General features: G+C 32.7%; 1 protein-coding gene across 1 annotated transcript in view; it reads left to right on the forward strand.

The window, feature by feature from the left end:
• LOC127718602 (tubulin delta chain-like) overlaps positions 1-17340 on the forward strand; it is a 108249-nt gene extending 90909 nt beyond the window's left edge. Inside the window, exons 2-4 of the mRNA XM_052224676.1 lie at positions 14877-15021; positions 15941-16101; positions 17246-17340. Of these exons, the coding sequence (XP_052080636.1) occupies positions 14940-15021; positions 15941-16101; positions 17246-17314 (312 nt within the window). The 5' untranslated portion in view covers positions 14877-14939 and the 3' untranslated portion in view covers positions 17315-17340. The remainder of the gene's footprint in view (positions 1-14876; positions 15022-15940; positions 16102-17245) is intronic.
• Positions 17341-24469: the final 7129 nt, after the last annotated feature.

The following is a 24469-nucleotide window of genomic DNA, read 5'->3' on the forward strand; positions in this document are numbered from 1 at the left end:
GCTTTAAATCCAGTCTAAACAAATAGATCACTCTATCATGTCTATAAACACCATATGGTCCGAGACCACAATTATCGTCCTTTGATTTTCGTTGTCCCCAAATATAGTCCCTAGTGTTGGCAGTGTGTTACTTACTTGCCAATATTTTTTATACCCCTTCCAAATTTATTTCTCCATGTTTTATGCCTCAAATAGCAAATAGGGGGGGGGGGGGGGGGGGGGGTGAAATTACACTGTCAAAAAACTTCGGTCATGAATTTTAAAGTAAAGTACGTAGTGATTTGGTCTAGCTGAAAAAGGTTAAAAAATTAGCACTTCGGAAGCTGTCAAAAGATTTCAAGACCCCCTTAACATAAAATTGTCCGTATTTTGAGTTAAAGCTGATGAAGTTTTCTATAATTTTGATATGATTTGTCCTAAAAGTAGTACAACACACGGTAAAAATTTTATGAGAAAGCGCAGGTGGGATTTTTTTAATTTTCATTTATTGTCTAGAAGAAATGCACTACGAAATAATTGTGGTCTCTGACCTAAGATAGAGGATTTGTTCCCAACCTGTTGACTGTGTGTAACTTTCATGTATGCTACATGTAGGTGTATAGCTTTTTATCAATAATGTCTTGGTAAACATGATAACACAGTATATACTTTTTGTACTTTTTTGGCTTGTACTGCATATACATGTATAGCACACGATTACATGTAAAACACTATTACTTTTGTCTATCATGAAATGAAATAAAAATAGACTGTATACATGGTATAATTGATTACATCCACTTCAATTGAACTTTGATCGACAGTTGTCTCATTGGCATTGAATCATACATGTACCACATCTTACTCTAATTCATGTACAAATGTATGTCTTGACTTTAAATTTGGTCTAAAAACTAATTTTGCACATGTTTTATGTATAGGCTCTTGGTTTCATGTGAGCAATTTTATTGACTTGCTATGTCAGATGTATGGGCTCTTGGTTTCATGTGAGAAATTTTATCGACTTGCTATGTCAGATGTATGGGCTCTTGGTTTCATGTGAGAAATTTTATCGACTTGCTATGTCAGATGTATGGGCTCTTGGTTTCATGTGAGAAATTTTATCGACTGCTATGTCAGATGTATAGGCTCTTGGTTTCATGTGAGAAATTGTATCCACTTGCTATGATGTATGGGTTTTGATAATTGTGTACGTACTAGTTGCCAAAATCTTCATTTGATATTGGGTGGATAGTTGTCTCATTTGATATTGGATGAATAGTTGTCTCATTTGATATTGGGTGGATAGTTGTCTCATTTGATATTGGATGGATAGTTGTCTCATTTGCGATCATACCCCATGTCTCCTTATTTTGCTGCATGTACTCATACTAAGACATTAATTTAATCACACATATTAATATGAAAAACTGGACTAATAAACATGACCGAACTAATAATTAAACATGACCTAACTAATAAACATGACCGGACTAATAAACATGACCTAACTAATAAACATGACCGGACTAATAAACATGACCGGACTAATAAACATGACCGGACTAATAAACATGACCTAACTAATAAACATGACCGGACTAATAATTAAACATGACCTAACTAATAAACATGACCGGACTAATAAACATGACCTAACTAATAAACATGACCGAACTAATAAACATGACCTAACTAATAAACATGACCGGACTAATAATTAAACATGACCTAACTAATAAACATGACCGAACTAATAAACATGACCGAACTAATAATTAAACATGACCGGACTAATAAACATGACCGAACTAATAAACATGACCGAACTAATAAACATGACCGGACTAATAAACATGACCGGATTTATAAACATGACCCGACTAATAACATGTAAACATGACCGGACTAATAAACATGACCGGACTAATAAACATGACTGGACTAATAAACATGACTGGACTAATACACTTTTAAAGACTGATGTACATGTACTAACTAAAAGGCAAAGTTATAGCAGGTTTGCAGAATATTAAATGAATCTGGCATGTAAAGGAATTTGATAAATGATGTTCAATAAAATTATTTATTTTTACATTAAAAACTATATAGACATCCAGTTCAACTGGTATCACATCTACCAAGTCACTATCAAAGTTCCCTTCACACAAAGAGTAGCTCTCAATTTTTGATAAAAGAGATTGAATAATAATCATTGTTAATGATGCAATGAAATATTGTTGTTAAATTAATTTTTCCATTAATGGTAATCAGAGGAACGTTTTGGTCATAGTCCTATTTAGTTGTACCTATACACTAGTATTTCTATTTCTTTTTGAAGGCATGACATTGATAAGTCCATGCACTACAAGAGTCTAAAAGTCTGAAAAGACCAGTTTTTGTCTTAATTTGCATGAACTTTTACTCTACATTCTCCAAAAGTATGACTTGTGTCTTAATTTTTCTTGACAAATTCTCATTTATATTAAATTTGTATGAAATTTACTCGACATATTCTCGACATTCTGAATATGGTCTTAAAATTTCTTGACAAATTCTTGACATTTGAATACTGTCTTGAAATTTCTCGACATATTCTCGACATTCTTATTTTTTCTCAGTATGGCTTGACATATTCTGAACATTTTGAATCGTGTCTTAAATTTACTTGACAGTTCTGAGTTTTACAAATCATGACCAATATTCATGATATAACTTTAATCTTTATTTCTCTTTATATGATATACATGTACTATTGTTTCAAGTTACACTTCTTTACAACAAAAAATAAAAGTTGGGCATGTAAAATAATTGAAAATTTGGGTATATAAATATTTTTACAAATGCAAATATGGCTATGAAATCTAAAGTATAAATTAATTCAAATGTGGGTGTGTTGAAATAAAACAATTTCAATGTGGGTTTTTAAATAATTACAAATTTTGATTCCTAAATCTTATAAATTAAATGATTCAAACCAATCATACTGTAGACATATTTCATTCTACATTCATAATATTCAATGTTGATATGGTAAATAATTATTATACCAAAATGTGGTTTATATAAATAGCAAATTATGATGATATACAAATCATTCATTTAACAGAAGAAAAATTTATGTAATGTCATCTGTTGGAATATATTAAGTATTACACATGGACAGGATGTTCCCCATAAAACTAAGGTATTCCACACCCCAGAGTACACGCAACTGTCAAATAGAAGTTATTGCTTTACCTGTAATCAGCCATACAACTTATCAGTTGACCGACCATGCCACTACAATTTAAAAAGTTTGTTGACAGATGAAAATGAAAATCATCGTTTTGATGAAAAAAAATTGAATTGAAATGGATTTTCTTCATCAAAATTATGAAGTTAATTATTTCAACATAAAAACAAATTGAATAAATCCCAAAGATTAAAAGAAAATTATTATCTACTCCAGGAATAATAAAACAAATGTATTTATAATGGGTCCCATCAATGATTTCTATAGAAATCATCGGTCTTATGAAATGGTTCTCAAACAGACATGCATAATATACATCTAAACATTTTTTTTTTTTCAGGAAGGAGTTATCACAAATATTTATTTTTGTTAAAAAATTATAAAATTCAACACTCAAATTTGAATAAAAAATGTTTTTGGGTTGTTCTAAAAAATGAATAAGGTTTTTGAATCAAGATGGGAACAAATTCTTTGACCTAAACGAAAGCCACCCCCCCCCCCCCCCCCCCCCTCTTTTTTTTAGCCACACACACCCAAAAGATGAATTGTGGGGTCCAAAAGAGATACAAGACACCTATTTTAGTAAATCAAATTTGACTGGCAGTTTTGCGAATTGCAAAAATCTAAATGCTGTTTGTCAATACCTTCGACTTATATTCCAAGTGAAAACAATTACTTAAATGTTTAATAAAAATAAATCAAAATTAAACTACATAGGGGATTATTCAGGGTATTCCAACTTAGTTGCACCAAAAGGGTATCTTACTATACCAAATTAATCCTTGATTCTTCAAAGTTTAGTTTGGCCATAATAAAAAGGAGTATACAACAGCAATAGAATGTCATAAAAGAGGGACGAAAGATACCAGAGGGACAGTCAAACTCATAGATCGAAAACAAACTGACAACGTCATGGCCAAAAATAAAAAGACAAACAGATAAATAATAGTACAGATGACACAACATAGAAAACTAAAGACTAAGCAACACGAACCCCACCAAAAACTGGGGGTGATCTCAGGTGCTCCGGAAGGGTAAGCAGATCCTGCTCCACATGTGGCACCCGTCGTGTTGCTTATGTTATTACAAATCCGGTAAATAGTCTAATTCGGTATGTCACATTCGTGAAAAGGGAAGGGTATTGTAGTAACGACATAAGGAACATATCCGAAATCATCTGTGAAACGGTTATTCCATAACGGTCAACCAACTCGTGATGGCGTCCGTAAAATTTACGAAGGGATGACTTCAACTTCACCATTTGGAACTCTTGGTTTAATAGCCTCCTTGTGAGCAGCAATCCTCTATCAAGGAAATCATGATAGGAAACACAAGCCCGGGAATATCGTATCAATTGGGAGATATATACTCCGTATGCAGGCGCTGCTGGAATGTTGCTACATAGAAATGGAAAGTTCACAATTGGGAAGCTGAAATCATCTTTTTTGTCGTAAAGTTTTGTTTTCAACCGACCCTCATTGTCAATTTCTAGATGTAAGTCAAGATATGAAGCAGACCTAACTGTATCTATAGTATCCTTTATCTCTAGTTCGACAGGATAGATTCGTTCAACATAGTCACCAAATTTTGTATTATTTAGTGAGAGAACATCATCTATATAGCGGAACATAGAGTTAAAGGATATTGCTAACTTCTTATCTCTCTTCCTAAGAAGCTCCTGTATGAAGTCAGCCTCATAATAATAAAGAAACAAGTCGGCAAGAAGAGGGGCACAATTGCTTCCCATTGGAATTCCGACAGTCTGTTGAAAAACACGTCCTACAAACGTAACAAATATGTTGTCAATCAAGAAATCAAGCATCTTGATAATGTCAGTTTCAGAGAATTTTTTGTTTGAATCAGAGTGATTCTTTACAAAGTAGGATTTATCCCTCCCCAAGACAAGATACTTGTATCTACGTTCGCCATTCTTTTTAATGAAACAAAGTAATACCAACTCTTTCAATTTGTCTTTTAGTTTTGAATGGGGAATACTTGTGTAAAGTGTAGAACAGTCAAATGTTTTAATACTATTGCAAGATGAGAGAGTCTTAGATTGTATGTACTCTAAAAGATCTTTGGAATTTTTTAGTATCCACATCTGATTCACGCCACCTCTAGAATAGGCAGTTTCACAATAACTTTAGAGCCCGGCTTTGATTGCTGATAAAATAGATGTTAATAATTTAGAAAGAGGTTTCGTGGAGCACTTGGAAGACCCAGCAATATACCGTTGTTTGTAAGGACACTTATGTAGTTTAGGTATCCAATACAGTGATGGAAGATCCAGTTCTTCGTCTTTGGTTGAAATTCCAAAGGAACATAGAACAGACCTATGATTATCTAGGATTTCCTCTTTGGTAAGTGTCGAGTCTCAGGGTATATGTTGAGTTTCCAAGTGAATTGTCAATACCTAATTCATTTATCAAGCAGTTTATGTAATGATATTTACACACAAAAACGATGTTGTTTGGGGCAACAACATATTTGTCATGGAGGTAAGACAAGTGTTTTGCAACATTTGGGTCTTTAAAAATTGATGTAGCGTGGGTATTGTGCAGAATAAGTCTGTTCACATTTCAGGCGAATTTTATACTGTTGAGATAGTGTCAAGACATATTTAAGACTGTCAAGAATGTGTCGAGACATATTCAGACATTATTTAGAATGTCAAGAATATGTCGAGACATATTCAGACATTATTAAGAATGTCAAGAATATGTCAAGACAGATCGAGACAAATTTAAGACAGTCAAGAATTGGTCGAGACTAATCCAGACTCTTATCAGATGATACAGGAAGTGTCGAGAAATTTTAAGACAATGTTCATACTGTCAAGACACTTGTCAAGAAAAATCAAGAACCTTATTAGACAAAATCATACTATGTCAAGAATTTTTAAAAATTATTCAGACAAATTTAGAATGTCGAGTAAAAATTCATGCAAATTCAGACAAAAACTGGTCTTTTCAGACTTTTTGACTTTTGTACTGATGATAAGTGTATGGTTGGTCAACTGCTGTTGGCACTCAATTGCTTAGACTGTTTTTTTGGGCTTTCTTTGTGATAGGAATTTTCTTCCTAGCATTCACCAGTTTGGAGAATAATGGAACAAAATGTGTAATATAAAGTTACATATGGCAATAATAAGACAATATCATTCATATATCATGTATATATGGCTTTATAAATTCCAATATTAAATCTGATCAACAATAGAGACAGCAATATAACCTCAAGAGCTCTGCTGGAATATTTATATTTACAAGATTTATGTAAGTGTTCTATGGGTTTATGATTACATATGTAAAAAATAATAAAAACTATTTTATGGGACTTTATACCTTACAATAACACTCATTTTCTTCCTAAATTGTTCTTATATCAGAAGCATGTATTGATTTTCATTTCAATTCACCCTTAAACATGTTAAAAGACTACATTTGATTCAATTCAAAATATTCAAATTTCATGGCAAAAGCAATGTACAAAAAAAAATTACTGGCAAAAATGCCTTTTTCAATAACATAGATGAAATGGGAGATAAATCTGTCATTCTGAAACTTCTGGGTTCTGTGTTTCGATAGATTATCATCTAAGATAGCACCATGGACTCTCCATGGTAGAAAATATAGCACCAGAGTACGACAGTGCTTTAAAGCTTATAATGGGGAGAACGCTTTACTATACATGTTCTGTACAGGTATGATCCTCCTTCATATATATGAGCGCTCCAACTTTTAATATGCGTTAACAGTTACAATGTAACAAATATTTACAGAGTGGGAAAGGATGCTAAAACTAAATAGTGTTATATACAGATAAAAAAAAATGCTTCTTTTAGTAGTATAATAATTACCTGTCTTTTTTTCAATTTCAGACACACTTTGATACACCCTGATGGAAAGCAAAGATCTGTACATGTAGATAGTGAGCCAAAAGTTGTACAAAAGGTGTGTAAAGGTCTGAAAATAAGGTAAATCAGAACTAAAAATTCAGAATTGCTTGCATTTATTATTGTGATTGTTGAACAAAAAACACAAATACTGTCAAATGGAAGATTTATCATTATTGCAATTTTTAGATAGAGTTTTTATTTTTAGAACACCTGGTTCTTATCACAATTTTTATGCCCCCGCCGTAGCGGTGGGGGCATTAAGTTTTACCCTTGTCTGTCTGTACGTACGTACGTACATACATCCGAAAATTGGTTTCCGTTCTCTAACTTGAGTTTGCCTCAACCGAATGTTATATAACTTATACACAATGCTTATTAGCACAAAACACAGATCAAGTTTGAATTTTGGTGGCGTCACTTAAACTGTTCTAGAGTTATGCCCCTTTATAAAATTTATGGAAAAATAGCAAAATTTTTAGTTTCTGTTCTCTAACTTAAGTTTGCCTCAACTAAATGTTATGAAACTTATACACAATGCTTATTACTACAAAACACAGATCAAGTTTGAATTTTGATGTCGTCACTCTAACTGTTCTAGAGTTATGCTCCTTTATAAATGGAGAAATTGCAAATTTTTTAGTTTCCATTCTCTTACTTAAGTTTGCCTCAACCAAATATTATGAAACTTATACACAATGCTTATTACCACAAAACACATTAAAGTTTGAATTTTGGTGGCGTCACTTTAACCGTTCTAGAGTTATGCCCCTTTATAAATGGAAAAATTGCAAAATTTTTAGTTTCCGTTCTCTAACTTAAGTTTGCCTCAACCAAATGTTATGAAACTTTTACACAATGCTTATTACCACAAAACACAGATCAAGTTTGAATTTTGGTGGTGTCACTTTAACCGTTATAGAGTTATGCGCCTTTATAAATGGAAAAATTGCAAAATTTTTATTTTCTTCTAAATATCAAGTAATTTTTATAAAATTAGAGTTATCTTCCTTTGTCCATGATTATAGTTGAATCAACTACAATCAATGCTTTATACAATGCAATGATTAATTTTGACTTCCACTGATAAAACACAGATCAAGTTGAATTTGGGTAGTGTCACTTTAACCATTATTGAGTTATGCCCCTTTTTAAATCGAAAGATTGCAAAATTTTTAGTTTCCATTCTGTAACTTAAGTTTGTCCCAACCAAACATTATGAAACCTATACACAGATCAAGTTCAAATTTGGGTAGAGTCACTTTTACCGTTCTTCAGTTATGTCCCTTTATAACTATATGATATGCAAGCGGAGGCATCATCTGTGTCCACATGTGGACACTATCCACATTTATTTCAATAATAAAAACATGGCAAAAGAGCAAGTCACTATAAATATAAGATGTGGTACAATTGCAAATGAGACAACTCTCCACCAGAGACTAAATGATACCTTCATTTGCAAAACCAATAACTGCCTTGAGAAGTGTTAACATGACAATGTAAATAATTCAAACAAGAACACTAACAGCCTGATGTATTTAGAAAAGAATACAAAATGATATAAAGCAAAAACAATACTAAATTATACTGGAGGTACATGTACCCTCATGCATTGAATTTGGGCCCCCCTCCCCATTTTTAAAAAAAATAGTCAGTACTCTGTATAATACCCATTCATCAAAATGCATGCCCACCATCCGTTCAATCCTTTTAAATTTTTCTAGGGAAGACATAGCGACATTGCCACTCATGAGGTTTCTGACTTCGTCAAGGCTCATAAATATTTATTTTTTTACAGAGATGGAAACATTGTATCTGGAAAGAGAGGAAGAGGAACAAATTGGGCATTAGGTTTGTTATAATGACAAAACAAGAGTTATCTCCCTTTTTTCAATCACTTTTACAAGATGTTGTGTAAATCACTGTGACACAGGGTGATTGACTGTGAATGAATAAGGGTCAGGGATTAAATTTTGAATATTTATAAGGCTTTGATAACATAGAGACAAAGGATACCAAAGGGATATTCAAACTCAGCAGTAAAAAACAAAGCAACAAACCAATGACAATATACAAAACACAAAGAAAAAACCAAAAACACAGCAAAGACATATTATGACTGAACAACACGAACATCATCAAAAACTTGGGATCTCAGGTGTCATTGAAGAGTAAGCAGAACCTGCTCCACATATGGCACCTATTGTGGGGCTCATGTACGTACAAACGCTGCAATAAGTTGTATTTGATTAGTTACATGAAGAAAAAGAGGACTTGTGGTTACAACAATTGGAACATACATTTATCTGACCTCATCTGTGAAATAGATATGATAAAATGTATATATGTAAATTCAGAAATATCTGCTTACATTTATGTTTCTGATAGTTGAATAATAACTCATAAAAGCTGCTGTCCCAGAGTGATTTCAACCACACTTGTTCAGATTCAACTACAGGACAAGTATGCATCTGCTATTTGAATATTTATCTGACAATTCAGGTATAAACATGGACTTTGTGATTTTTGCGTATACATGTACATGTATTATTTGGGGATGATCATTAACATATTTCTACCTTGGAAGATTCACACATGTTTTATTTAATATTTTAAAGGTTACCATGGACTGAAGAAGAGTGGAGAGGACCACATACTAGAGGATACTGCCAACCAAATCAGGAAAGAAATTGAAAGGTATCAATACTAGAATTAATCTGATGTTTTGTTAGTTTTTAGGAAAATGTGATTCAATTAGAACTGTTATTAATTCTGATCCCATTATTTTCATTTATTACAATTAATGTATTTTTTATTTGCAGTTACTTTTTATGCCCCTAAGGGCATACTGTTTGTTTTTTTTTTTTTTGGTCTGTGCGTCTGATTGTTAGTCCGTCTGTCCTGCTTTAGGTAAAAGTTTTTGGTTATAGTTTTGGTCAAAGTAGTTTTATATGAAGTTTAAGTCTAATCAACTTGAAACTTAGTACACATGTTCATGGTCCACTGAACATAGAAAATTATAGTGCGAGTGGGCATCTGTGTACTATGGACACATTCTTATTTATTTTGCATTGATGAAAGGAGATGTGGGGTTAATTTGAATTTGACAGCATCCACACAGTACAACTGAATACATAAGTAATTGACCTTCATACAGGTTTAAAGCCCAATGAACAAGTACTGCACTGTAAAACAATGTTTAAGTTTAAAATTCAAAGACCTTTAGAGGTCAACAATATCTAAATACAGTAAGTAAACATGTGCATATGAAGTATGTCAAAATTACCCTGGATCTCAAGAGATGGATTTTTACAGATGTGACATGTACAGTGGTTGTATTATGATGCACAGTTTAACTGGTGGTACAGGGTCAGGTCAGTATTTGTATGTATGTAGGTACTATAGCACATGTGAATGAAAAGAACATTTTTTGTTATCTCCTCTTGTCCTTTCTATGTAATTTTATCCCATTTTCAAGTTTCACCAATGCTGAGATTGATTTTTGGCTGAAACTGGCTTGTAAAATCATGATCTGCATAATATCATTTATTCAATATTATATATCCTCATGTAAAATAATTAGACAAAGGGAGACAACTCAAACCAATCACAGGGCCTCATGATATTCCTTTTGTTGTCTTTGTGATTTGTGGAAATATCAAGCACAACTTTGTAAAGATCTGTATATTCTTAGAAAAGGGATTATCCAATTATTATTACTGTACACTTTAATTTGGGATAATTATCAATCAGAACCATACACATATTTGTATAATTTTAGGATTAGGGTCTTGTCTTTGTGAGACCATAAGGGAGGAATATCTCAAGCACAATCTGATTTCCTGTACTGTGAGGATCATTCCTAAACATAACTTTGCATAGACTTGTATATTAATAGGATTAAGATCTTGTCTGTGTGAGACCATGATGGAGGAATATTTCATGCACAATCTGATTTCCTATACTGTGAGGATCATTCCCAAATAGAACTTTACATAGACTTGTATATTTTTAGGATTAGGATCTCGTCTTTGTGAGGCCATGAAGGAGGAATATCCCATGAACCACCTGATTTCCTGTACTGTGGGGATCACTTCCAAGTAGAACCTTACATATATTTGTATATTTTTTGGATAAGGATCTTGTCTGTGTGAGACAATGATATCTCATGCACAATCTCATTTCCTGTACTGTGAGGATCATTCCCAAATAGAACCTTACATAACCTTGTATATTTTTTAGGATTAAGATTTCGTCTGTGTGAGTCCATGAGGGAGGAATATCCCATTAACCACCTGATTTCCTGTACTGTGAGGATCTGTCCCAAATAGAACTTTACATGGATTTATATATTTTAAGGATTAGGATCTCGTCTTTGTGAGGCCATGAGAAGGAATATCCCATGCACAATCTGATTTCCTGTACTGTGAGGATCATTCCTAAACATAACCTTACATATATTTGTAGGGTTAGGGTCTCGTCTGTGTGAGGCCATGAGGGAGGAATATTCCATGAACCACCTGATTTCCTGTACTGTGGCGCCATGTTTGACAGGAGAAAGTCCTTTACAGAACTATAATGCTTTGCTAACACTGTCATACCTTCAAAGGTAAAATTACAAGTAATGTTTGGGACATTTAATGATTAGCTTAAAACCTTCTAACATAACATCATTTTAATATGATCTTCAAGGAAAATCAGAAACAAGAAAATGAAACCTGGGAATAGATTTGGTTTTAGAAATTTAAAAATTTGAATGCACAAAAAAATTGAACAGTTTTTTTGTTTGTTTTTTTTTATTGGAAGTTTCTTCTTTTTGATATATAATTTTTTTTCAACTTTTCCTAAATATTTTTCAAATTTATAGCCAAACTATAGATACTTTGTAATTTAAATGATCTTTTACACATGCAGTTTTTATTTCAGAGATATAATTATAAAGATGATTATATTTCAGGAATACAGACTGTGTTGTTCTGACCTATAATGATGATTCTGTTTTAGGAACACTGACTGTGTTGTTCTGACCTATAACGATGATGTTCTTGGAAAACTACAGAGAAAGATGAAGAGTGTTTCCTTTGATGCCATGAACACCTCTATAGCCTCTGCTTTAGGTGGAGTATTCCTGCCCACAGATACCATGACATCAAAAAGGTTAAATTATCTCCCCTTATATAAAACAAAAATGTATCTTTTGATGCCATGAACACCTCTATAGCCTCTGCTCAAGGTGGAGTGTTCCTGCCAAGAATACCATGACATCTAAAAGGTTAAATTATCTCCCCTTATATAAAGTGACCATGTATCTTTTGATACCATGAACACCTCTATAGCCTCTGCTCAAGGTGGAGTATTCCTGCCAACAGATACCATGACATCAAAAAGGTTAAATTATCTCCCCTTATATAAAACAAAAATGTATCTTTTGATGCCATGAACACCTCTATAGCCTCTGCTCAAGGTGGAGTGTTCCTGCCAACAGATACCATGACATCAAAAAGGTTAAATTATCTCCCCTTATATAAAACAAAAATGTATCTTTTGATGCCATGAACACCTCTATAGCCTCTGCTCAAGGTGGAGTATTCCTGCCAACAGATACCATGACATCAAAAAGGTTAAATTATCTCCCCTTATATAAACAAAAATGTATCTTTTGATGCCATGAACACCTCTATAGCCTCTGCTCAAGGTGGGGTGTTCCTGCCAACAGATGCCATGACATCAAAAAGGTTAAATTATCTCCCCTTATATAAAACAAAAATGTATCTTTGATGCCATGAACACCTCTATAGCCTCTGCTCTAGGTGGAGTGTTCCTGCCAACAGATACCATGATACCAAAAAGGTTAGATTATCTCCCCTTATATAAAGTGACCATGTTTCTTTTGATGCTTTGAACATTTCTATAGCCTCTGCTCTAGGTGGAGTAATCCTGCCAACAGATATCATGTCACCAAAAAGATTAGGTTATCTCCCCTTACAATTATACATTCAGATTTTTTGAATATTATTCTTTTACAAATGTATAATAAAAAAGGTATACTTTCACTAAGTATACAACTACCTAATGTTAATTTGGTGAAGTACCAAAAGATTGGATTTGTTGTCTAATTAGAAAAGAATTTGTATAATATTGACATGAAAAACAGTATAAAAAATCATGCTTTACACAAATTCTTAAAAATAGTCCCCTCATGTATGCTAAGGGGCATACATAGTTTCTCCTCCGAATCTATACAACATAGTCATATGCTTACATTTTCAGGTTTGATGCAATCATTTGTTTTAAAAAAATGTGTAGGAAATAATAATCCTTTAAAAACAAGCTATATACTGTCAGGTCTTTCACAAAAATTGAATGGATTGCTTTCCCTTATGTACATAAGGATGTAGATAGTCTAAAAACTGTACAACATGTTTACTTGCTTACAATGAATAAAAAAGGCTTGGTTGTCTCCCCTTGCACTAAAAATGAAAAAAAAATGTTGTACCTCCTCATAAAAGATTTGATTCCTTTTACAAAAAGTTTTTAAAAAGTTTTGATTCACCCCTGTTATTTGACCCATAATATGGTGTTTAAAAGTTTTTTTTCTCAAATCTACAATAAAATTATAACATCTTTCCTAAAAAATGTTGATTAACTATGGGACACAAGTTTAAATTCAGATATGAAGGGTCACCTCTTACACCATGTCTCCTAAAACATAAAAAGAGGTAAACACAGTCTCTAGAAACCTATGAAAATAATCACTGCTTCAACTAATTTTTTTAAAATTAACTCCCCTTACATGACAAATTGGGTAAACAGCAAGTTTCCATTTAAAACTTTCAACCCTTTAAAATGTTACATGACAATAATGTATAAACAGTCATGGGTTTCATCAAGGAGTTTTAAATGATCTCCCCTCACACCCAAAAAGTTTTAACTGATCTCCCCTTACACCAAAAAAGTTTTAAATTGTCTCCCATTACTTTTAGAATTGTGTACCAACTCTGACATGAAACCATAAAAAATGGTCACATCTTACAAACAAAATGCATATATTGTCCCACTATGTTAAAAAAAGCTTTAATACATGTATAGTTACTTCTGTTAAAATGAGTAAAATTGGTCACTTCTACAACAATTTGAATGGCCTATTATATAATGACATAAAAGCAGATTATTTTTTGGCTTTTTTAGCTCACCTGGGGCCAAATGAGCTTTGCTCATCACTTGGCGTCCATCGTCTGTCATCGTCGTTAACTTTTTACATTTTGAACTTCTTCTAGAGAACTACTGAATGGAATGAAACCAAACATGGCATGAATGTTCCTTATGAGTCGCTGACCAAGTGTTGTTACTTTGTAGCCGATACATCATCCCAGATGGCGGCCGCCAGTGTGGGACTTAGTTTAACAAAGGACCCTATAGGAAATACATACAAATATCTTCTTTTAGAGAACCACTGAATGGAATGAAATCAAACATAGCAAGAATGTTCCTTTTGAGGTGCTGACCAAGTGTTGTTACTTTGTAGCCGATCCATCATCCAAGATGGCCGCCAGCAGAGGACTTAGTTTAACATAGGACCCTAAGGGAAAAATATACAAATGTCTTCTTTTAGAGAACCACTGAATAGAATGAAACCAAACAAAGCATGAATGTTCCTTATGAGGTGCTGACCAAGTGTTGTTACTTTGTAGCCGATCCATCATCCAAGATCACTGCCAGCGGAGGACTTAGTGAGGAACATATATTTTCCTTATAAATCATCAGTTTGGTAGTATAGGTAATGTAGTGATAGCACGAGGTGACAGTACAGAGACATTTTATCCTCAGATGACACAGGGGCTGGAGAAAAAGTTCCGTAAATCTTTCAACACTGTCAGCTGGAATCCATTCTCTATAGATATCTGGACTGGTATGTGAAAAAGAATATAGATATAAGAAGATGTGGTATGCGTGCCAATGAGACAACACTTCATCTAGGTCACAATGTGTAGAAAATAAACAAATTTTTATTTTTATTTTAATCTCACGGCTTGTCAAGCAGTTTAAAAGTTTAAAAGTTTTACCCATGAGAGAATAAAAAAAGTATTGTATCTAATGGGAAACATCAAAATAAAAGCCCACAAAATTATTTAGTCCCAAAAAATACATATCATGTAAAAAACACAATTTTAACAGTATGATTGATAACTGTCTTACAAACTTGTTAAACATTATTTACTTTCACCTGTTCAATTAAAATATAGTAATTAATTGAACTATTTTAGTCTTTTGATATCATAAAGTCATCTATGTCAAAACAGCTACCGGGTACTTCAATTCTTGTGTTGGCTAATAATGGAAAACATACACCATTTATCCATTAAACATTTTTGACAAAACAGTTACTGTGGATTCATTTATTTTCGTGGGTACCATTTTTTGTGGATTAAGGAAAACTTGGATGTCCGTGGATATTTAATTTTGTGATTATGCCGAGCTCTGTGTACTATCCTATAGAAAATATGTCATTCTTTGAACATTTAATTTTGTGGTTCCCCTGTACCCACAAAATCAATGAAAATTGGTATCCAACTAATAATAATGAATCTACAGTACACTGAAATTTAAGGTGTCTTTTGAAAGAAAACACAAAAAGAATAAATTGCAATTCAAGAATAAACAACAAATGTTCTTGTCTTTTTATAGGAAACCATAAAACTATATGTTAATTAGGTATAAAACAAAAATTAATCAACTGTTCAGGAGAATATTTTTAAGAATGAGAGAAGTACATACATTAAGTGTCAGTAGAAATTTTATCTAGTATATTCAATAATTTATTGTTTCAGCCAAGACCAACAGTATTGGACCAAAAGACACAGCTTCGATAACAGTAGCATCAAATTCAGAGTCAATAGTAGAATACCTCAAGACAGTCTATGAAAGGTCAAGGGTCAAATTTGCTGCCAAAGCTTATCTCCATTGGTACCACAAATATGGAGTAACCAATGTAAGTAGGACAGTGTTTAAATATTTATACACTGCAGCTGTGCTATTTGCGCTGTCATATTGCACTGTCTGTTTAATCATTTGTGATAGACAGTCACTGACCTTATATCACCTTGTTTATGACCTTGACACTGCATTTCTCTAGAGTTTTTATTTATGACGTCATTAAAAGTACAGGTTATCGGAATTTTTACCTCGTATGCTCCAAATTAAAAAATGATGGTTTTTTCCCTTAACATTTCATTTGGAACAGTTGTAGGAGTTGCAGTATATAAAGAATAACCATAAATTATCTTGAGATCATTTCAAGACAATGTATGGTTATATTTTATATACTAGTATATACATGATATATAGGTTTCAAAATGAGTAATTTTGTCTTGGTAAACATATCATAGATATAAGAAGATGTGGTGTGAGTGCCAATGAGACAACTCTCCATCCAAGTCACAATTTGTAAAAGTAAACCATTATAGGTCAAAGTACAGTCTTTAGTATGGAGTATGGAGCTTTGCTCTCACCGTACACCAAGGTATAAAGGGCCCCCAAAATGACTAGTGTAAAACCATTCAAACGGGAAAACCAACGGTCTAATCTATTTAAAAAACAAGAAACGATAAACACATATGAACCACATCAACAAACGACAACTACTAAACATCAGATTCCTGACTTAGGACAGTTGCAAACAAATGCAGCGGGTTTAAACGTTGTAATAGGTACTAACCTTTGAACTTATCATGCATGTATGGTAGAAATAGGATTACAAACTAGATAATTACTGGTACAAAACATACTCTTTCCTTGAGGCTTGTATTTAAGCAAATATCAATTACTCATACTGAACCTTATGACAAAAAGTGACAATAGTAGATTCACACATGTCTAATGTCTAAATAATTAATCAAATGTAACAGATATTCAGCTAATCATTGTCTGTCAGGGATAAAAAAATAATATTAAAATAGCCGTTTTTCAAATCCTGGTATGAAATCATTTGAAGCAGCAAAAAAGAACACACTTAAATGCATTTTTTGAAATTTAAATAAAAGTGTTTTGAAAATTTAGTATTCAAAGGTAAAATATAATATAACAGAACAGCGTAAATTTACGATTTTTACAATTTGAGTTTTATCTTTTTTCAGGAGGATTTTGAAGAAGCATTTAATGTTGTAGAAGACATTATACAGAATTATAAAAGTGCATTTTCATAAAATATGAATAAAATTTAAGAATTTGATATTCTTGAACTACAAAGCTCATCAGTATTAAAAACACATATGTTCTAAGAATTAGATATAGATGTATTGATTCACTTTTCCCAAGGGGCCTCGGTGGCCATGTGGTCTAAGTAGTCGAACTACTGCATCACTAGCCTGTCAAGACCGAGGTTGTGAGTTCGAATCCTGCACGTGGCAGGTGCACTCGACTCCAATTTTAATTGAGTGTCAGTTTTCCTACCGAAGGGCAGTGGTTCTCTCCAGCACTACAAAAGTCAAAAAGACTGAAAAGACCAGTTTTTGTCTGAATTTGCATGAATTTTTACTCGACATTCTTAATTTATCTGAATAATTTTTAAAAATTCTTGACATAGTATGAATTTGTCTAATAAGGTTCTAGATTTTTCTTGACAAGTCTCTTGACAGTATGAACATTGTCTTAAAATTTCTCGACACTTCCTGTATCATCTGATAAGAGTCTGGATTAGTCTCGACCAATTCTTGACTGTCTTAAATTTGTCTCGATCTGTCTTGACATATTCTTGACATTCTTAATAATGTCTGAATATGTCTCTACATATTCTTGACATTCTCAATAATGTCTGAATATGTCTTGACACATTCTTGACAGTCTTAAATATGTTTTGACACTATCTCAACAGTATAAATTTTGCCTGAAATGTGAACAAATAATTCTGCACTGTTTATGACATTTTATTGCTGTTGTATACTCCTTTTTATTATGGCTAAACTAAACTTTGAAGAATCAAGGATTAATTTGGTATAGTAAGATACCCTTTTGGTGCAACTAAGTTGGAATACCCTGAATAATCCCCCATGTAGTTTAATTTTGATTTATTTTTATTAAACATTTAAGTAATTGTTTTCACTTGGAATATAAGTCGAAGGTATTGACAAACAGCATTTAGATTTTTGCCGTTTGCAAAACTGCCAGTCAAATTTGCTTTACTAAAATAGGTGTCTTGTATCTCTTTTGGACCCCACAATTCATCTTTTGGGTTTGTGTGGCTAAAAAAAGAAGGGGGGGGGGGGCTTTCGTTTAGGTCAAAGAATTTGTTCCCATCTTGATTCAAAAACCTTATTCATTTTTTAGAACAACCCAAAAACATTTTATTCAAATTTGAGTGTTGAATTTTATAATTTTTTATCAAAAATAAATATTTGTGATAACTCCTTCCTGAAAAGAAAAAAAATGTTTAGATCTATATTATGCTTGTCTGTTTGAGAACCATTTCATAAGACCGATGATTTCTATAGAAATCATTGATTGGACCCATTATAAATACATTTTTTTTATTATTCCTGGAGTAGATAATAATTTTCTTTTAATCTTTGGGAATTATTCAATTTGTTTTTATGTTAAAATAATTAACTTCATAATTTTGATGAAGAAAATCCATTTCAATTCAATTTTTTTTCATCAAAATGATGATTTTCATTTTCATCTATCAACAAACTTTTTAAATTGTAGTGGCATGGTCGGTCAACTGATAAGTTGTATGGGTAATTACAGGTAAAGCAATAACTTCTATTTGACAGTTGCGTGTACTCTGAGGTGTGGAATACCTTAATTTTATGCGGAACATCCTGTCCATGTGTAATACTTAATATATTCCAACAGATGACATTACACAAATTTTTCTTCTGTTAAATGAATGATATGTATATCATCATAATTTGCTATTTATATAAACCACATTTTGGTATAATAATTATTTACCATATCAACATTGAATATTATGAATGTAGAATGAAATATGTCTACAGTATGATTGGTTTGAATCATTTAATTTATAAGATTTAGGAATCAAAATTTGTAATTATTTAAAAACCCACATTGAAATTGTTTTATATCAACACACCCACATTTAAATTATTTTATACTTTAGATTTCATAGCCATATTTGCATTTGTAAAAATATTTATATACCCAAATTTTCAATTATTTTACATGCCCAACTCTTTTTTTTGTTGTAAAGAAGTGTAACTTGAAACAAGTCAACAGTATATCATATAAAGAGAAATAAAAATTAAAGTTATATCTTGAATATTGGTAATGATTTGTAAAACTCAGAACTGTCAAGTAAATTTAAGACACGATTCAAAATGTTCAGAATATGTCAAGCCATACTGAGAAAAAATAAGAATGTCGAGAATATGTCGAGAAATTTCAAGACAGTATTCAAATGTCAAGAATTTGTCAAGAAATTTTAAGACCATATTCAGAATGTCGAGAATATGTCGAGTAAATTTCATACAAATTTAATATAAATGAGAATTTGTCAAGAAAAATTAAGACACAAGTCATACTTTTGGAGAATGTCGAGTAAAAGTTCATGCAAATTAAGACAAAAACTGGTCTTTTCAGACTTTTAGACTTTTGTAGTGCAGGCACTCCACCTTCCTCCACCAATAAAAACTGACCCCCAAGAAATAGCACAATAGTGCTGTAAGTGGTGTTAAACACATATCAATCAATCAATCATTTGTCTGCATGTATTGTTTTTATACCAATACGCTAGGAGTGGGGTTTATATTGCATTCATTTTTTCTGTCCTCTCATTCAGCAAATATTTCTGTCACATTTACTCAGATTCTACTGAACAGAATGATTTCATAATTGCTTGTCAGTGATAAGGTGTAACAGGCTTACACTTTTGAGATCTGTTAGATACTTACTTCATGATCAATGATACTTTGAATTTTTCAATTGGTGAATGAACTTCAAACTTTTAATCACACATTTACTGAGTATTACCAAACTAAATTGCTTCATATTTCAGAAGCAGCTTGACAGTGTGAGTTGTAAAGTATAAGCATTTTTGGGATCTGTAATAACTATGATTTATTTATATATCAGTTGTTATTGGCTTTACACTAGCTTTCAGGAACTGCAAGTACTCTTAGTGTAAACAATTTAAGTACTCTTAGTTCGGTACTTTGTGTCTTTTGTCATTATATTAGTTTGTGTGGGTTTTTTTGTGTGCCTTTTGCCGATTTGATGAGACAAGACATTCCCAACTGTGTTTTAGCTCACCTGGCCCACAGGGCCAAGTGAGCTTTTCTCATCACTTGGCGTCTGTCGTTGTCCGTCGTCGTTTGTTAACTTTTACAAAAAAAATGTTCCTCTGAAACTAGAGGGCCAAATTTAACCAAACTAGGCCACAATCGTCATTGGGGTATCTAGTTTGAAAAAAATGTGTCCGATGACCCGTCCTGCCAACCAAGATGGCCAACATGCCTAAAAATAGAGCATAGGGGTATAATGCAAGTTTTGTCTATTATTTTGAAAACCATTATAATTAGAGAAAATCTGACTGGGGCAGAAATATTCAGAATGTTGAGCTCTACCAATTGTCCATCAACGTCAAAACTGTCAGACGACTTTTTATAGGAGTTATTGCCCTTAAATGTCAAATTTTACCATTTTTTTCATTTTTGCCTATTATCTTACAAACTATCATAGATAGAGAGAAACTTTTAAATGCAAAAATGATCAGCAAGATAAGTTCTACTAATAAGTCGACATGATCCAAATCATCAGTAAACTCCTTATTTGAGTTATTGCCTTTGGTGACGATTTTTACCAATTTTATGCGTGTTTTGCCTTATATCTTAAAAATTATAATAGATAGATAGAAACTTAAATAAGCAAAAATGATCATCAAGACAAGATCTACAATTAGGACAAATTTCTTGTTGGAGTTATTGCCCTTTAATGATGATTTTTACCATTTTTTTTTGCGTTTTGCTTTGTATGATAAAAATTATAATAGATAAGCAGACACTTTAAATCACAAAAATGATCAGCAAGATAAGATCTACTAACAAGTCAAATTTTGCAGATATAGTTAGTGGACTGTCACTCTTTATAGGAGTTATTGCACTTAAATGAGGAAGTTAATTTACCCTCTTTTGTGTTTTATGTTTTGAGAAAAAAACTAAAGATGAAGAGAAACTAAACAGACTAAATGATAAGAAATACAAATACAAAACAGATTTTTGTCATGAATTCTATTCGTGTCTACAATATTGGAAAGTATCCTTTGTTGAATATGCACATATACCAAGGTGAGCGACACAGGCTCTTTAGATTCTCCTGTTATTCCCTTGTCATTGTTTATTGGTGTCTGTGATATTTGTTATTTTCTTTTATTGTTTTGGTATAAATCAAGACATTAGAGATTTCATTTGAATTATTTCCATATTTTGAAATGTCATGGCCTTTTAAAGCTACCTATACCACATGAGTTTGGTCATTGTTAAAGGCCGTAGGGTGACCTATAGTTGCTAAAAAACGCTTCATTTGACTCTGTTGAATAGTTGTACTACATACTTCTTTTATTTTATGTAAAATTGTGGTCATATCAATGTCAAACTTAGAACCGATATTTTTCAAAATTTTCTACTTTTAAAAAAAATTAGTCCAATTAGGTTTTGACAGCTTTCGCAACTCATTGACTATGAAAATGTGATGGTATGAGCAAGGCACTATGGACACACATTCTGGATTTTTATACGACCCCCAAACAATTTTTTGTGTCATATAATGCTATGATGTCGTCTGCGATGTCGCTGTCGCCGTCGCCGTCATCCTAAGACACATTTGGTTTCAGGACAATAATAAATTTGAGAATGGAAATGGGGAATGTGTCAAAGAGACAACAACCCGACCATAGAACAGACAACAGCAGAATAACTTTAGTTTAAGTGAATGGATCTCTATGAAATTGTACCAGAAGGTTCAATACCACAGACAGTATCAAGCTTGAATATTATGTCCAAACTTGCCCCAACTTGCCCCAACTGTTCAGGGTTCGACCTCTGCGGTCGTATCAGGCTGCGCTCAGCGAAGCATTTTATTTTGTTTTTGTCTAGCCTGTGACGAATGTAGAATGATAATATAAAGATGCTAATGTGATGGAGGCAGCAAAGCTGGCATAAATTATTTGTATAAAGATTTATTTTTCAGAAGGTAGGAGACTGGCTGCTTCATACCTTACAAATGTGTATGTCTAAAATAGTTTTGATGTATATGTTTTTTCATGACGTTTATGCGCTAAAATCATTCATGAAGTGTTTGCAGAACTTTCTGTCTGTCATATATTCATTGTCTTTGTCCTCATTTTATGGTTCTGATAACTGCTTAAAAACTATGGTTTTGTCATGTTAATTTATCACTTATGAGGAAATGATCAATGTAACTATATTTAGTATATGGATTTCATGTTCATCAGACAGGAACTAACCAGATTTTGATCTTAAACCATTGACCAGAGATCAAGGTAAACGTTTCTGTAGTCAAGTTTATTACTCAGATACTATAAAAAGTAGGTTTTATCTATCTAAAGTATGGAATGATTGTAAGTTGAAAATGTCTTTCTGGCTGGTTTCATCTACCTTGACCTCATTTCATGGTTCATATATTGGTCTATGTAGTTTGGTTTCCTGGGATACTATAAGCAATGTGTCGGGTATATTTGGAATGATTGTACAGTGAACAGGTACAACTCTTGACGGCTCAGTTGACCTTGATTTTCATGGTTGATTGTGACAGTCAATGTTAAGTTCCCATAGTTTTAAGTGTTTTTTTTTGTCTTTGCAGAATGCGAGACATATGGATTACAATGCGGCGGCGTAAAATATTTGTATTATGCTTTATTTTTTAGAGGATAGAAGACCTGTATGCTTCAAACCTTGTATACGGATGGCTTGTGTTACGAAGTTTCTGTCAATCGTATGTCCATTTTGCTTGAAAAAAGTTTAGTTGTTTTGTCATGTAAATTTCTAACTTAATGATGAGTAAATCTGTTCTTAGATACTTAGGGCAATAAGGTTAAATATGTTTGGTATATGGGTTCCGGTATCATCTGACCTTGACCTCATTTTGACTCGTCGATGACAAAAGTCGCGGAAAGCGAGACCCTGGGATTGATTATCTAGCGACGATGACGACGAAGACGGCGTCAGCAATTGTTAAGTTTTCTGTTTAAACTAGTTTGATAATTTTGGGGCTCTGTCCCCTAGGTCATGGTCCAGTGACTTTGAATAAATTAACAATTTTCAATATTAAGTGTTCTTCTTAAGTTAGTTTGATAAGAACTACTTGTGATAGATCAATGATGTGTTTAAAGAAGATGCATTACTATCCGTACACATCAGTCTGACGACATTTTTGAGGCTCTGCCCCCTAGGTAATGGTCCAGTGACTTTCAATTAATAACCAATTGTCAATGTTGTTATGATATTGTAACTATCATATTTGTTTATCTTGGCCTCATTTGTTTTATGTGGCCTTATAGTTGTTTACAAAATAATTTGATAACTGTGCAGTTTAGAAACCACTGGAACAATCATACTGGTGGAATGATTAGAATTTTCTATTTGACTTACATAACGATTCCAGAATGATCATAATAAAAGATGCGTAATTTAAACGTCTACATAGTTCTAGAAGTTTACGTTCTAAAGTTTTCTAGGAGTTTCCCTTCTACAGTTTTCTAGAGATTTCCTTGACAACTATATATATACAGATACCGAAATTACAGATCAGACATAGACATTAATATTCTCAGAAGTTGTCTGGAGTTATTTTACATTGACATTTCTATTCACGTTAACTACAGCATACTAGATTGTGACCCATTGGACGTAATATTCTGTTTGGAATCCCGAGAAGAATTCCGGATAAAGAAAAGACAAAAGATCGGACATATAGTTTGACAGTTAAGTTGACATTTATAAATCTTGTTAAATTTTATTATTGATTTGTGTCTTTTGTTGGCTTCAATTTAAAGGTGATTTCTGGCCGAAACAATGTTCAGTTTTCTGCTTAAATTAGTTGATAGAATCTACTTCCAATAGACAAGGATATGTTCTATAACGTTGCATTTCTATCAGTTCATATAAGTTTGACGACTATTTCGAGGCACTTCCCCTGTGATCATGTTCCAGCGATTTTCAATTAATAAGCAATTTTCAATGTTTTCTACTTAAGTTAGTTTGATAGGAACTAATTGTGATATATCAATGATATTTTCTATAACGTTGCATTACTATAAGTACATATCAGATTGCCGACTATTTTGAGGCCCTGCCCCGTAGGTTATGGGCCGGTGAACTTGAATT

The sequence above is a fragment of the Mytilus californianus genome, unplaced genomic scaffold (assembly GCF_021869535.1).
Source record: "Mytilus californianus isolate M0D057914Y unplaced genomic scaffold, xbMytCali1.0.p SCAF_10, whole genome shotgun sequence".
NCBI classification, from domain to species: Eukaryota; Metazoa; Mollusca; class Bivalvia; order Mytilida; family Mytilidae; genus Mytilus; species Mytilus californianus.